Source organism: Ruditapes philippinarum, unplaced genomic scaffold (assembly GCF_026571515.1).
Source record: "Ruditapes philippinarum isolate M1 unplaced genomic scaffold, ASM2657151v2 ctg6050_1_1_1_1, whole genome shotgun sequence".
In the NCBI taxonomy this organism is placed as follows: Eukaryota; Metazoa; Mollusca; class Bivalvia; order Venerida; family Veneridae; genus Ruditapes; species Ruditapes philippinarum.
In genome coordinates, this window is record NW_026866049.1 from 71,659 (window position 1) to 85,843 (window position 14,185).

Genomic DNA, 14,185 nt, shown 5'->3' on the forward strand with positions numbered 1-14,185 from the left:
TTAGATTATTTTTGTTTTTGTTAAGTTAATAGATTTGTTTTCACATTTTTACCAGCTCGGAGATAACCAGTATAAACATCCCGGAAAATAAAAAGGAAAATACTGGAACATCTGAAATATTAGAACTTAAAAGTATTTGCCCAGCATACAAGTAATCTCACATTTGTAATGTGACTAGAAACCTTAACCTATAAATCAATACCTTTAATTTTTCTAAAATATCATGGAAAAAAATTCACTAGCTACTCTGGCTGAATATCGAACATCGCTTAAAGCTTTCGGGAGAGGAACTATATATAAGTTTTCTTTCGTTCTAATCCCTTTCAATTTTATGCAACAATATTATATACATATAAAATGTAATATATGTAAAATATTGAAATAAATATGTTTAAACTAATAAAAGCTTTAATGATTGCTCAGATGTTTTTGAACCTTTAACTGAAGTGATTTTTAAACTGACCTCGGTTCAAACTCTCGAATTAATGCTCAATTAATGTAATTAATGTAAACGAAATATTTTCGTTTCTGTTGTCACGATATGCACAATACTTTGACATCCAATTTCTTCGTGACTACCAATATGTTCGTCCGTCTTATTACGATTTTTAACTGCAAATCAAAAACACGAGCCTCGCGGAGGATACGCATGCGCACTGTGTTATGCATACACAGTTGTTATCAAGCCATTTTCGTTTTTCGTTTGATATTCTAGCAATGCATCTACCCATTTACGAAAAAGCGAAATTTCAGTAATTTTTTAGAATAAATTGATCAATTGAAATAATACAAAAATAATACATAAAAAACAAAGGTCTTTTCAAAGCTGCAAATTATTCACACTATTTACTTACTGATATTTCATTGTATTTGTCATTTGAGATGTTATAATGACGTGCTTTCCATTTCTGCCATTTCTAATTAAGTCAAACTTGGAAATTCTTTGTTCTGTATTTAGAACTGTTTTTCATTAAAGTAATATTTCCATTACAATGTATTGCACATAATTAACTCCTGTCTAAATTTATATCAAAGAACGTGTGTGAAAAGAAAACCAATTATTACATTTAATTAGTTTTCTTGTAGAAGAATATAATTGGCATCCAATCTGATAAATACCGCTTTATATATTATAAAGATATGCATATCTATATATTATATGTATTTAACTATTTATTAAACGAACAAAACTATAATACTTACAATCGATTTGAAGACTCCTAATGCTTAATCCAAATATAGAGGGCTTAACAAATGTTTAATAACCGAGTAATTCAAAGTAGCTATTGTAAAATACGAGTAATTTAAAGCAACTATTGTAAAATAAATGTAGGAGCTAAGACTAATATCTTTTCGTGATATTCATTCCAAAAAAAGGAGAAAGAAATTGATGTACGGGGCGACCTTTTACGGCCTCCACATGACACAAAGGAACAAAGGTTCTCTTTAATAGTATTGAAATATATTTATATATTTAATATATTTATGGATTCAGCAGAATATTGTTTTTTCCTTTTTATTTCCTTTTTCTAAAAGCATGTACATGGTAAACAATAACTAGTGTGATTTTTGCCAGTATGTCATGTTGAATTTAAAGAATACCCCGATGTCCTTCGACGAAATTGCCATCTTAGCCTTCTTCAAAATGAATACTTACTGTTACAAGAATATCTAATTATTAATCTGTAAACACATCTAATCACTGGTTTCCGATAATCGGAAAGTCTGTTTCAAGAAGAGGATTGCGGTATCTATAGTGATCTGGTCATTTGATGTTGGCATCACGCGCTTGTATTCATGACTTATTATAACAAAAATCCTATTACTGTTAGGTCATTATGAACCTAACAAATTTAACTTGATTTAACAACGCGTTAACTTAACTATAATAACAAACATGACGGTAGACTGTTGTTGGAAATTATTTCGTATTTTTGTACTGTTAGTTTACTGTTTACCTAACGTTATGAATTCTGAATTCAAACTTGGAATGTTGAGTCCATTTCGTCATCCTCGGCTAGGCTGGGAAAACAATGCTGCGGCAGCCACAATTGCTGTGGACAAGGCCAAACAGGAGGGCATTTTAGTTGAGCATAATATCAGGTGAGTTGTGGTTTACAAATGTTTTTTTTTTGTGTGTGTTTTAAAACATTCCTAAGTATATCATACTATTTTATCATATAACTTTATTAATAATACTATATGAAATTTTATTATATTACATAAAATATTACAAAATGTACGTACAAACCCTCAAATTAACTTACGAAACAAGATAACACAAAATGAATATGAGAAAATGTTAATTGTTTTAGTGATGATTATATTGATAAATGCTGTTTATATTTCTTTGAGAGAATAATGTTTAGTGCCTGATATTCTTTTAATAACTTGTGAGCTTGAAAAAAAACAAAAACGATTCTGATGTCACTGATCTTTTTTCTAACGTCAATCTGAAATCATTTTAAGAATTTCTGAAGGTCATGTTTTGTCTTGGGCAGAGTAATTTAATGTTGTTTTTTTTTCTTTAGTTAATAATTTACCAATGATAAGCTATGTTAAATCAACTAAAATTGAATTTTCGAACGGTTCTGAGCGTTTGAATTTCCCAAGTAGTTGGCCCTGGAAAAATAAAGCGCATACGTAAAACATGTAGAATTGGATAAATACCGTCCAATGTATGTGTTTTGTATTAAATATACATCATGAATCTTTAAAAAAAAAATGCTATAATAGCGTCAACGCACGTTTATTTCGTGTTATAAAGTCTGCAGAGTCCCTCGGAACTGTTGGAGCCCTCGCCCGCACCAACCGTTCCTCAGGACTCTGCAGACGTTTTAACACAGAAAAACGTGGGTTAACCCTATAATAACACACACTTTCGGTTCTACTATGTTCATAGGGGAAAATGCGGGTCATGTAAGAATATATTATAATGTATTGTATTATATTGTATTATTTTGTATTGTATTAACAAGATGACAAAAATGTGTATTAATTGGTACGATAGCTTACACATTATAAATTTACATAATTTTGTGACAGTGACTTGAATAAAGTTATAAATAAGTTGTTACGATTTAGTTACTGATTTTGGATTTGAGATTGAATTTAAGTTAAATATATGTACATGAATAAAGATAAACGCTGTTTTTGAAAAAAAGCTTCACGCACATTGGTGGGCGCACAGAATTAATGCGATAATGAACGAATCAAGATGACGTCATATATTAATTAATGCATACAAAAAATGGCCATTTTTTATCCTGCGTGACCAAAAATTAAATAGCTTTGTTCGTATGAACAGGTGTCTTTGATGTAATATCTTCACTAATATAATTAACGTATTAGATATACTTATAGAATTAATATGTTAGATATAAATTAATTTACATGTATTGTAATATACAGTGCTGACACGCTCGTAATGGTTTATCGCAATGCCTAGGTCATTAATTAATTATATCCCGATGAAACGATATATAAACTTTTAATTAGCAAAGAATCAACAATTAAGCCTTAACACAGGTTAATAACAAAATTTTACCAAAACTAGAACTCCGCGAGTCGGATGTGTCGCCTTGTGAACAATATAGTTTAGGAGAAATGGCCACGGCAAAATGAATATGAAAACAAAGGTCAAAAACTCCAAAAATAAGAAATGCAGAGCAGCTGTTTCTGTGTACTGCACTTCTTATCAATAAGATATATCATCCTATGAAGTTTCAAGTCTATAGCTTTTATAACTTATGAGAAATGGTCTGGACAAAGTATGAAAATTAATGAAGGGTAATAACTCAATAAGAAGTGCAGAGTACCAGTTCTTGTACACTGCACTTTTTCTTAATGAGATCTATCATCCTATGAAGTTTAATGCCATAGCTTTTATACTTTAGGAGAAATGGCCTGGACAAAAATAAAGTATGAAAATTAACAAAGGGCAATAACTCAATGAGATAACTCTTAATGAGATCTATCATCCTATGAAGTTTAAAGGCCATAGCTTTTATACTTTAGGAGAAATGGCCTGGACAAAAATAAAGTATGAAAATTAACGAAGGGCAATAACTCAATGAGATAACTCTTAATGAGATCTATCATCCTATGAAGTTTAAAGGCCATAGCTTTTATACTTTAGGAGAAATGGCCTGGACAAAAATAAAGTATGAAAATTAACAAAGGGCTCAAAAAACTCAAAAAATAAGAAATGCAGAGTACCAAGTTCTTGAGCACTGCACTTCTTCTTAATGAGATCTATCATCCTATGAAGTTTCATTTCCATAGCTTTTATACTTTAGGAGAAATGGCCTGGACAAAAATAAAGTATGAAAATTAACGAAGGGCAATAACTCAACAAATAAGAAGTGCAGATCACCAGAATTTGTGTACTGCACTTTTACTTAATGAGATCTATCATCCTGTGAAGTTTCAAGTCCATAGCTTTTATACATTAGGAGAAATGGCCCGGACAAAAATAAAGTATGAAAAATAACAAAGGGCAGTAACTCAAAAAATAAGAAGTGCAAAGTATCGGTTCTTGTGCATTGCACTTCTGGTCATCATAAGAAGCATGCATGTTTGAAGTCAATCCGACTTATGATGACTGACTTATGCTCCGGACAAGCTTAAGGGGACACCGACGCCGACACCGCCGACAAAAGTAACCCCTATATGTCGCCTTTTTCAAGGCGTCACTAAAAAAAAGCACATTTGACCTCGCTTTACTTTATAAAAGGCGGCTTTAAAGCTTGGGAAGCCAGAACTATGTCTGTACTGCAGACTGGATATATCCGGCAGGCCCACTGCAATATCCCAATCATCTCAAAGTTAAAATACAAAACTTTACAAGATAATTATGTTTAAATTTATTCAAAATAAATATGTTTTCTAGTTTCTAGACAGACTGGTTCCACGATATTAAGTCAATGCTTTGTATACGGAGGTAAGAAGACATTGTCCGTCCATTTGAAGAAAATGTAAATAAATAATCTTATGCGACAAAGCAAAATTAAAAATGGCTCCCAAAGTGTAATGCTGATGTATGTGAATGTTTTTATGTACTGTTATTTTTATTGACAACTTGCAAAATAAATCGTGTCATTCCGCTGTAAAAAATCATGCGACTTATTCAAAATCGTGTAAGACTTGTCTGCCTCGAAGCCGAATGAATGACAGGGTCATTAAAAATACTAATGTGGAAAACATCGAAGCTGACGAAAACAGATACATTATGTTTAAGCTAAAATTAATCCCAAGGTAACTCTATTAGCCATACGTCAATACTTTTAGCTTGAAGCTGCAGGAGTTTTTTGTTTCTTTTTGAAAGTGTGTATGTTTTTTTTGTTATTGTTGTTATAGTTTTCAGCCGTAGACTGTCTGTCTTTACATTGACTTCCGTTGAAACAGAGGAAAACTGAGTGAAAGAATGTGGTTTCATTGGTTGTTGTTAAATTAGTAGAATAATATTAAAGAACTGCTTTTCAAATTATAGCTTGTACAATAATAGTTATAAGTTTCTCAAGCGAATTTTAGTTATCAAGTTTACACCTCGTGTTAAAAAAACTTAACATTCTTAAAAACGAATATATACTCCAATGCACGGAAACAGATGACGGCGGAAAATATACTTTTCATGATTAAAGAATGAAAGAAAAATGAAGCAAGAATGCGTGTAAGAGATTCGGGGTTTGTATTTTAGGTCTGAGAAGGGTTAGTAAAATCGGCCCGTCTAGATCTCCAGACCATTGACCAGACATTCTATTTGAAATACCTTAGTCTAAGTCAAGGGTATTTCACGCATAAAATAACAAAACTTAATGGAAAAAAGAAACATCTCTTACGTAAGTGAAATATGAGCAATATATAGCTATGATGAAATATATATCAACAATATTACTTATAATGATAAGTTCTATATCAGTTTTGTTTTCTCTTGAGAAAGTGTGTTATGGAAAGATGATGGATGTAGTGCCGAGGGAGGGACAGCAGGCACCATGATGCTCAAGGACGAAGACGTTGACGTTTACATCGGACCGCCATGTTCCATTTGTAAGTGTTTTTTTTGTAAGAAATTGTAGAAATAGTTTACAATGATCCTGTATATTGGACGTTTAATCACGTGGTCTTTTTTTTATTTTGGGTAATAGTACATGTATAGAAACAGTTTATGTTAGTGCCTGTAAGTTCGAAAATAAATCTCGTTTTTTGTAGGATCGTCGGGCAAACTAGGATTTAATCGAAATAATTTTGGTACTGCTAGGCGGGTTCTTATGTTTACTGGAATACAGACTGTATTAAAGTTAAGAAATTTAGTCGTTTATTGACAAAGAACAAGGTCAATCCTTAAACGAACTCCACTTAACTCCAAAATCCGAAAAACATCAAATTTGAATATCTTACATAGATAGGCTTAGGCACTTACAACAGAAAAAGTTTCATGAAACACTTAAAAAATATACTCAGAAATAAATTGAAAAAAGTATTTGGTGCTATTCTTAGCCCTATTTGAGTGAGTTTTCACGTTTGGTCATTTTTTTTCAATTAGAATTATTATTTTTGAAAAATGATATGATTGATTTATCTGAAAATTTGCACACACGTTATTGGGTTATAGACCTACATTCAATAGAACATTGATATCGAAAAACTTGTTCCAGTCCCGTCATGTAAAAAAAAATAAAACTTGAACAGTGCAGTCACACCAAAGTTACGGACGCCCAATTTTCCGTGACTGTTACCCAATCAACAAGAGCCATGTCAACATGGCCATCCCCCGCCGAATGTGTTTGCTCATTGGAAGAATGTATATGTAGTAGAGCGGAATAATTCAATTTAAGAGGTCTTTTGGTAATGAAAACTGATGGCTATAGTGATTACAGATTTGAAACTTATGTGAATACAGATGGCTGAAAATAACAAAGGGCAATTACTGAAAAATAATGCAGGGTAGGTTATCATTCTTGTGTGCTGCATCCCTCCTCAGTAAAATCTATCCACCTATGAAGTTTCAAGTTGATACCTCAAATACTTTTTGAGAAAAAAATTGAATTGAAAAATTAAGTATGAAAAAGAACAAAGGGCACTAAATCAAAAATTATAAAAGGTAGAGTTATCATTCTTGTGCAGTGCACACCTCCAGAGTGAGATCTATGCACCTATGAAGTTTCATTTTGATATCTCAAAGGCTTTTTGAGTTATGCTCTGGACAAAAATTAATTTTGAAAAATAACAAAGGGCAATAACTCAAAAATAATGCAGGGGAGAGTTATCATTCTTAAGCACTGCACTCCTCCTCAATGAGATCCATCCACCTTTGAAGTTTCAAGTTGATACCTCAAATACTTTTTGAGATAAGCTCTGGACAAAATAGCATGAAAAAAAAACAAAGGGCAATAACTTAAAAATTGTATAGGGAAGAGTTATCATTCTTGCGCACAACATTCCTCCTCAACAAGATCTATCCACCTATGACATTTCATGTTGATATCTCAAACACTTTTTGAGTTATGCTCCACTCAGATGAAAAATTAGGTATGAAAAATAACAAAGGGCAATAACTCAAAAATTATGAAAAGTAGAGTTATCATTCTTGTGCACTGCACACCTCCTGAGTGAGATCTATGCACCTATGAAGTTTCATGTTAATATATCATAGGCTTTTGGAGTTATGCTCTGGACAAAAATCAATCTTGAAAAATAACAAAGGGCAATAACTAAAAAATCATGCAAGGTAGAGTTATCATTCTTGTGCACTGCACTCCTCCTCAATGAGGTCTATCCACCTATGAAGTTTCAAGTTGATAACTCAAATACTTTTAGAGATATGCTCCGGACAAAAATGTCGGACGGAAGGACGGACGGACGGACGGACGGACGGAAGGAAGGACGGAAGGTCGGACGGACGGAGACTATTTCTATATCCTCCGCCGAAAATTTTCGGCGGGGGATAATAAACCACATCCTGCAAAGAACTGCAAAGATTTGTATAGATAAAAATAGGCGTTTTTATGATTCAGAGTAACAAGTCATCGTTGACAAGTAGAAGCTTTAAAAACACAGGATATAAAGGAGATGAAATTGTACAAATATGAACACTAGATGAGATATTATTCAAATTTGTGTACTAGAGTTGGAAATATTCGTAACCTTGAAAAAAGATAATTCACATGTTATTTGTAACGAATGTATGTGAAAGAAAGAAGCACATCCATATATAATCAAAGCACAGAAGGCGCTGAATTTGTTTGGGTCTCAGAATGTAAGAAAGGTGCAGGTTGTGAGATTATATGTATAGTGCCACCAATGCTTTCCAGCGTTTTAAGTAATAGAAAGAGCACCGAAACACGAGGCTATCTGATTTGTACGAGGGGGCGTAGCCCCCGAGTATTAATCAGATTGCCGAGTGTTTTGGTGTTCTTTCTCTTTTGTATCATAGTCAAACATAAAAGCACGTTCCCTGTTGTCATAATATGAAACCCCGGCAAAAATGAACCAATGAACGAACATCTGAATATGACATTTCTGTCGCTTTCCCTTTCTCTGCCGTCACAATATGTAAACCCCAGCAAAAATGAGCCAATCAATGGGCATGCTCTGGAGTGCGGGTAACTAATACCCGCACTCCAGTTAACGCACTGTGCATGTATATGTATACGATTTAACCCTGACACATTTTCAACAGAAAGGTCTCGAAACTATGATACAATTGTAGTAAATTGGCTATAAGACTAATTGCAACACTGATATTCAATCCAATGTTTATTTGACCTCAACAATTTGAAAAAAAAATGAGTTACCTTTACTGGGATTTGAACTCTAGACCTCTCGCTTCCTAAGCGAGCCCGAAAACCCTTCAGCCACGGTGAATTTATATGTGAACGGGCTGAAGAAAACCACATTATTCTAAATTAGGGCTTGTAACGACTTTAACTGTTGTTTAACACAGATGTTAACTAATCCTGGAGCTTACTATTTTATAAGCACTTATATTTATAAAGAATCAAAGGGCTGCAAGTTCTGTGGTATTTTCTGATCTTTGCAATCTAAATCGTACTGTATATCTGTATGCATTTTCCTGTATAGGGTTATTTTTATGTATTATAATTCATTTTGCAAGGCACCAGAGTTTGATACATACGGAATTCTGCATAACTAGAGTTGCATCAAAAAATCATTTATGATCATTTTTACGACAGCCACACTTTATCCTTGCATATCATGGCTACTTCCTTAACAAAAACACTTAAAAAAAAAGTTTCCTCGACTGGGATTCGAACTCGAGACCTCTCACTCCCTAACCGAGCGCGTTACCACTGTACCACGGAGAAGTTATACACAGAAGAACTGAATAATATCAAGTCATTCTAAATTTAGAACTTCCATTGCATTTCGGGTTTGTAATCCTTATTAATTTCGAGGTATTTTGTTCAGGGTAAACCTGTTGTTTAAAATTGAAGTAAATATTTTAGCGAAAATCCTCTCGCCCAAACAGTCCGACATGTAGAATCTATAATTAAGAACTTCCATTGCATTTCGGGTTTGTAATCCTTATTAATTTCGAGGTATTTTGTTCAGGGTAAACCTGTTGTTTAAAATTGAAGTAAATATTTTAGCGAAAATCCTCTCGCCCAAACAGTCCGACATGTAGAATCTATATATTCCACTACTCGGTTTGTGTAGTATTCGGTAATCTACATGGCTAAAAATAGTATTTTCATTGATAAAATCATATTCATCCGCGTAATTTGTGATTGTGCATTTATTGACAATTCTATAAGCCAACGCTATTGTTTAACTTTAAATGCGTTGTAATTTGTTGGATACTTGTAACAAAATAAAATATTTCTTTCTTTTAAATCGCTAGTTTTAAGCTGTTTTGAGAACTACTTGTTGTTAGGTTTGTCGTAAACTTCTGTGTCAGAGATTGAATGTCCGCTTTGTATTTAGTTATTTTCGATCAGAAAATACAATAAAACAATATTAGAAATCTTCGACCATTCGGGAATTACTTTGCTTGAAAATTGATGCGCCTGTCTTTGACCATCTTTACGCAGTGATCTCCCCTGAATTTTTCGGCTTTAGTGTACATACAAAAGGGAAGTAACCGCTTCAAACAAGTGGACTACTTTCGGCATTTGCAATTAACAACATTAGACTCTGAAATTTCGCTACCATTATTTGTTTGGTCTGACGACCCAAACAAATAAAAACACATCTAATTGAGAATATGTTTTATGAAAACTACCTATGAACAAGATTGCATTTGAGAAAAATGCTATGCCACCGCATTAATACAACACTAAATAGTAGTGTAAAAACAGATTTTTTTTGTTTCTATACAATTTTGAAGATTGTCATAATGCATAGATCCCTGACCTATCTAATTCTTATTATCAGATTAGTGGTTAAATCTGTTGTTAACTCAATAAAAGACCAGAGTAGGAATATATCAATGCACTTGAGTCTAGTGAATTTGATGGTCATATTTACACAGCCTAAATTTCATGACTACATCAAAGGACAACACAGTAAGACACTTTGTCAAAATCTAGGTCAGCTGAAATCAAAGTTCACTTAACATCTTAATCTGTACACATGGTTCAAATTTTATAGCTGTACATAAAAGGACAAGAAAGTAGGTCACATCATCAAAATCTAGGTCACCTGATATCAAAGTTCAATTTTACAACTAAAACTGTGCACATGGTCAAAATTTCATTGCTGTACATCAAAGGACAAGAAAGTAGGTCACTGTCCCCTTGGGCAAGGCAAAATTTTGGACCCAAGGGTTTAATTCAAGACAATCTTGATACAGGTCCACCAAACAACATTTCAAGTCAAATATCTAAGCTGTAGCTTTCTCCCATTCAGAAAAGATTTGTTTTATTTTCTGTTTTTACTATGTGAACATAATGAGAATCACTGCCCCTGGGCGAGCCAATTTTAACACTAGTGGCATAATTAAAACAACTTTAGTAGAGAACCCATAGATGATATTATATAGCAAACATCAAAGCTCTATGCCTTGTACCTTCAGACAAAACTTTTTTTTTTTTACTATATGTACATAGTGAAAATCAATGACTCCTGCATAACTAATCAAGGGCCATAACTCTGAGTTAAAGTGTCTGACCGGAACAAGCCGACGATATGCGCATCTCCTCTTGGTATTGAAGGTTCCCATAAAGTTTCGTTGAATTCCAGCCAATAGTTGCAGAGAACTACTCCGGAAACGATTTTTTACTCTATATGCATACTACATAACTAATCAAGGGCTATAACTCTGAGTTAAAGGGTCGGACCGGAACAAGCCGACGATATGCGCATCTCCTTTTGATATTGATGATTCCCATAAAGTTTCGTTGAATTCCAGCCAGTAGTTGCAGAGAACTACTCCGGAAACGAAATTCGGACGGACGGATGGACGGACGGACGGACAACGCCAAAACTATATCCCCCTCCCGATTCCATCGGCGGGGGATAACAAATATTCAAGCTCTAAGCCTTGTACCTTCAGACAATAAGATTTTTTTATTTTTTACTATACATGTATGTATATATTGAAAATCAATGACCCCTGGGGCAGGGGCAATTTTGACCCCAGGGCTGAAGTTCACTTCACAATGTTTCAAGCAAAATATCTAACCTCTAGCATTTGTCAATTGCTAGAAGAAATTTTTTTGCTATAAAGTTTTTACTATATACATATAAGGAAAACCAATGACCCCCGGGGCAGGGCCGATTTTGACCCCAGGGCTATAATTTGAACAATCTGAATAGAGGTCTACCAGACAATGCCTTATGCAAAATATCTAAGCTCTAGGCCTTTTGGGTCTTTACAAGAAGGTATTTTAAGTTTTTACTATATGTACATATAGTGAAAATCAATGACCCCCGGGGCAGGGCCGATTTTGACCCCAGGGCTATAATTTGAACAATCTTGGTAATGGTCTATCAGACAATGCCTTATGCGAAATATCTAAGGTTTAGGCCTTTTGGGTCTTTACAAGAAGTTATTTTAAGTTTTTACTATATGTACATATAGTGAAAATCAATGACCCCCGGGGCGGGGCCGATTTTGACCCCAGGGTTATAATTTGAACAATCTTGGTAGAGGTCTACCAGACAATGCCTTATGCAAAATATCTAAGCTATAGGCCTTTTGGGTCTTTACAAGAAGATTTTTTTAATTTATTCTTATAATTCCTTTTGGTTACCATGGCAACCAGATTTCTGCATGGAATTAAATTCTTTGAACAACTTTGGAAGCCCTTCACCCAAGGATCAATCCTGCCAAGTTTTGTTGAAATTGGACAAGTGGTTTTTCACAAGAAGATTTTTTAAGTTCACTATATAATCTATATAACACACACACACACACACACACACACACACACAAACAAACACACACACAGGTGAATCGCTATATGCCACCGCATCGCAGATGCTGCGGTGGCATAAAAATGATTAGTTTATATATATTTTGAAACTAATATCACTACAAAGATCTCTTTTGTTCCTTTCTTTCAGCAACGAAGCCATCTGGACTTCTTGCAAGGTATTGGAATCTGCCTATGTTCTCTCAAGCGTCAACTGACCCAGCACTGGAAGATAAAAGCGTCTACAAGACATTGGTTCGTCTAGGTCCGCCATTTAATAAAATGGGCAAAGCGTTTGTTGAACTGTTCAAACATTATAACTGGACACAAGTTGTGATAATTTCGAAACGTAAGAGTAGCCAGAGACATGTTTTCTGTGATTATTCCACGAGATCAGTAGAAACAGCGTTCAGTGAGAATGATATAAAAATAGTTGATTTCATACCAATAGAGGCTGGTATAGCAGACGGACAAATAGATATCGTTCTGAGCAGAGCAAGACAGCGGGCTAGGAGTGAGTTAACTATTTAAATATCAGTACATGTAGTTGCAGACGACATTCATGTTGTTAATAAATTTGCTTTTTCAAGTCGTTCGTCGGTCATGTCTAAATATAGAAAAGCTATCATTTGTAATATAATTATGCTACTTATAAGAGACATTATTCAGAATTTAAATTACATATTTCAAAAATGTTTTCTTTAAGACAGGTACTTTCATCTTCTACGTTGCCGCTGTAAAATAAGACGATTATCATTTCCTAATTAAGATATCATTCTTACGGTGGTTAGGGTCATCGCGATACACACGTAAATCGAATCAACGAAAACACGATTTTTCAGCATCGTAAGTTCGTATTTTAGTTGATTCGAGTTACAATGTATGTGTGTGTCGCGATGGCCCTTACAGTTACAGGACACCGTGTATTCTTTTGATTCAATGATTGACACATCTTTTAGCGGTATAAATTATTCGTCGTTTGTGACGTCATTACATTTATAGCTGCCATTTTATCCTAACCCAAGGGAATTTTATTTAACCCTTTTGATTTTTCCATTTTCCCCATCAAAATTTTTATGAAAGGGAAAGATAACTTCTGACAAAGACGGATTTTTGGCACTTTGCGCACCAAAAAGGGTATGACGACGGAATTTTATTTTACCTTTTGTCCGATCTTTTTGGCCGCCAAAAGATAAAACAATTTCCGTGGAAGACGGGAAAAATGAAAAATTTGACGTTGAAGCCAAAAGGGGCGTTTATTTTTGCTTTCCAGGAATATCACGAAAAAACTTGAAAAATAAATTTAAAAACAAATTTTCAAAAGAAGAAAATTTTTTTTTTGGGGTCTTTTTATGAAAATTTTAGAATTTTATAAATTTTTAAAACGCATCGATGAAATTTAAAACTTTGGGATTCCTAAAGGGCCCAAAGGTTTTTGGGGGAACCAACAACATTCAGAAAAACTTTAGAACCATTGTTTAATATCCAAAATGAGATAAAAAATTTTTATAAATTATATGGGCCGCCCTAAGAGCCCTATCTAAGGCCCCAAGAGACCATGTTAAGTGAAAATTAACTGCTTTTAGGGACAGGAAAATAATACACAACTCAGTTATGAAATCTGGCTGATATTCCCTAGCCTCTTAAAACAATAATATTAATCGCTTTTGTATAAATTATCACAAACAAATTATATATGAAACTCCATGGCTGATACGTACTTCGCTGATTTAAAATCACTTTCCCCTCACTGAAAGTGACAGTTCAAACTCCTCGATGGTATTTGCATTCTTTTAGAATTGTTAAGA

At 33.9% G+C, this 14,185-nt stretch overlaps 1 protein-coding gene across 1 annotated transcript; it reads left to right on the forward strand.

The window, feature by feature from the left end:
• Positions 1-1,290: 1,290 nt before the first annotated feature.
• LOC132731125 (receptor-type guanylate cyclase gcy-29-like) lies at positions 1,291-12,908 on the forward strand. Its single transcript, XM_060717252.1, has 3 exons — positions 1,291-2,103; positions 5,942-6,048; positions 12,529-12,908. The coding sequence occupies exons 1-3, from the start codon at positions 1,898-1,900 to the stop codon at positions 12,906-12,908; spliced, it is 693 nt and encodes a 230-aa protein (XP_060573235.1). The 5' UTR covers positions 1,291-1,897.
• The last annotated feature ends 1,277 nt before the right edge of the window (positions 12,909-14,185 follow it).

Excerpts from the sequence above, each read along its gene's own strand:
- LOC132731125 (XM_060717252.1), top strand. The coding sequence starts at position 1,898 with ATGACGGTAGACTGTTGTTGGAAATTATTTCGTATTTTTGTACTGTTA. Across the intron at positions 2,104-5,941 it reads TTAGTTGAGCATAATATCAG|TGTGTTATGGAAAGATGATG; the intron begins GTGAGTTGTGGT and ends CTCTTGAGAAAG. Across the intron at positions 6,049-12,528 it reads CGGACCGCCATGTTCCATTT|CAACGAAGCCATCTGGACTT; the intron begins GTAAGTGTTTTT and ends CCTTTCTTTCAG.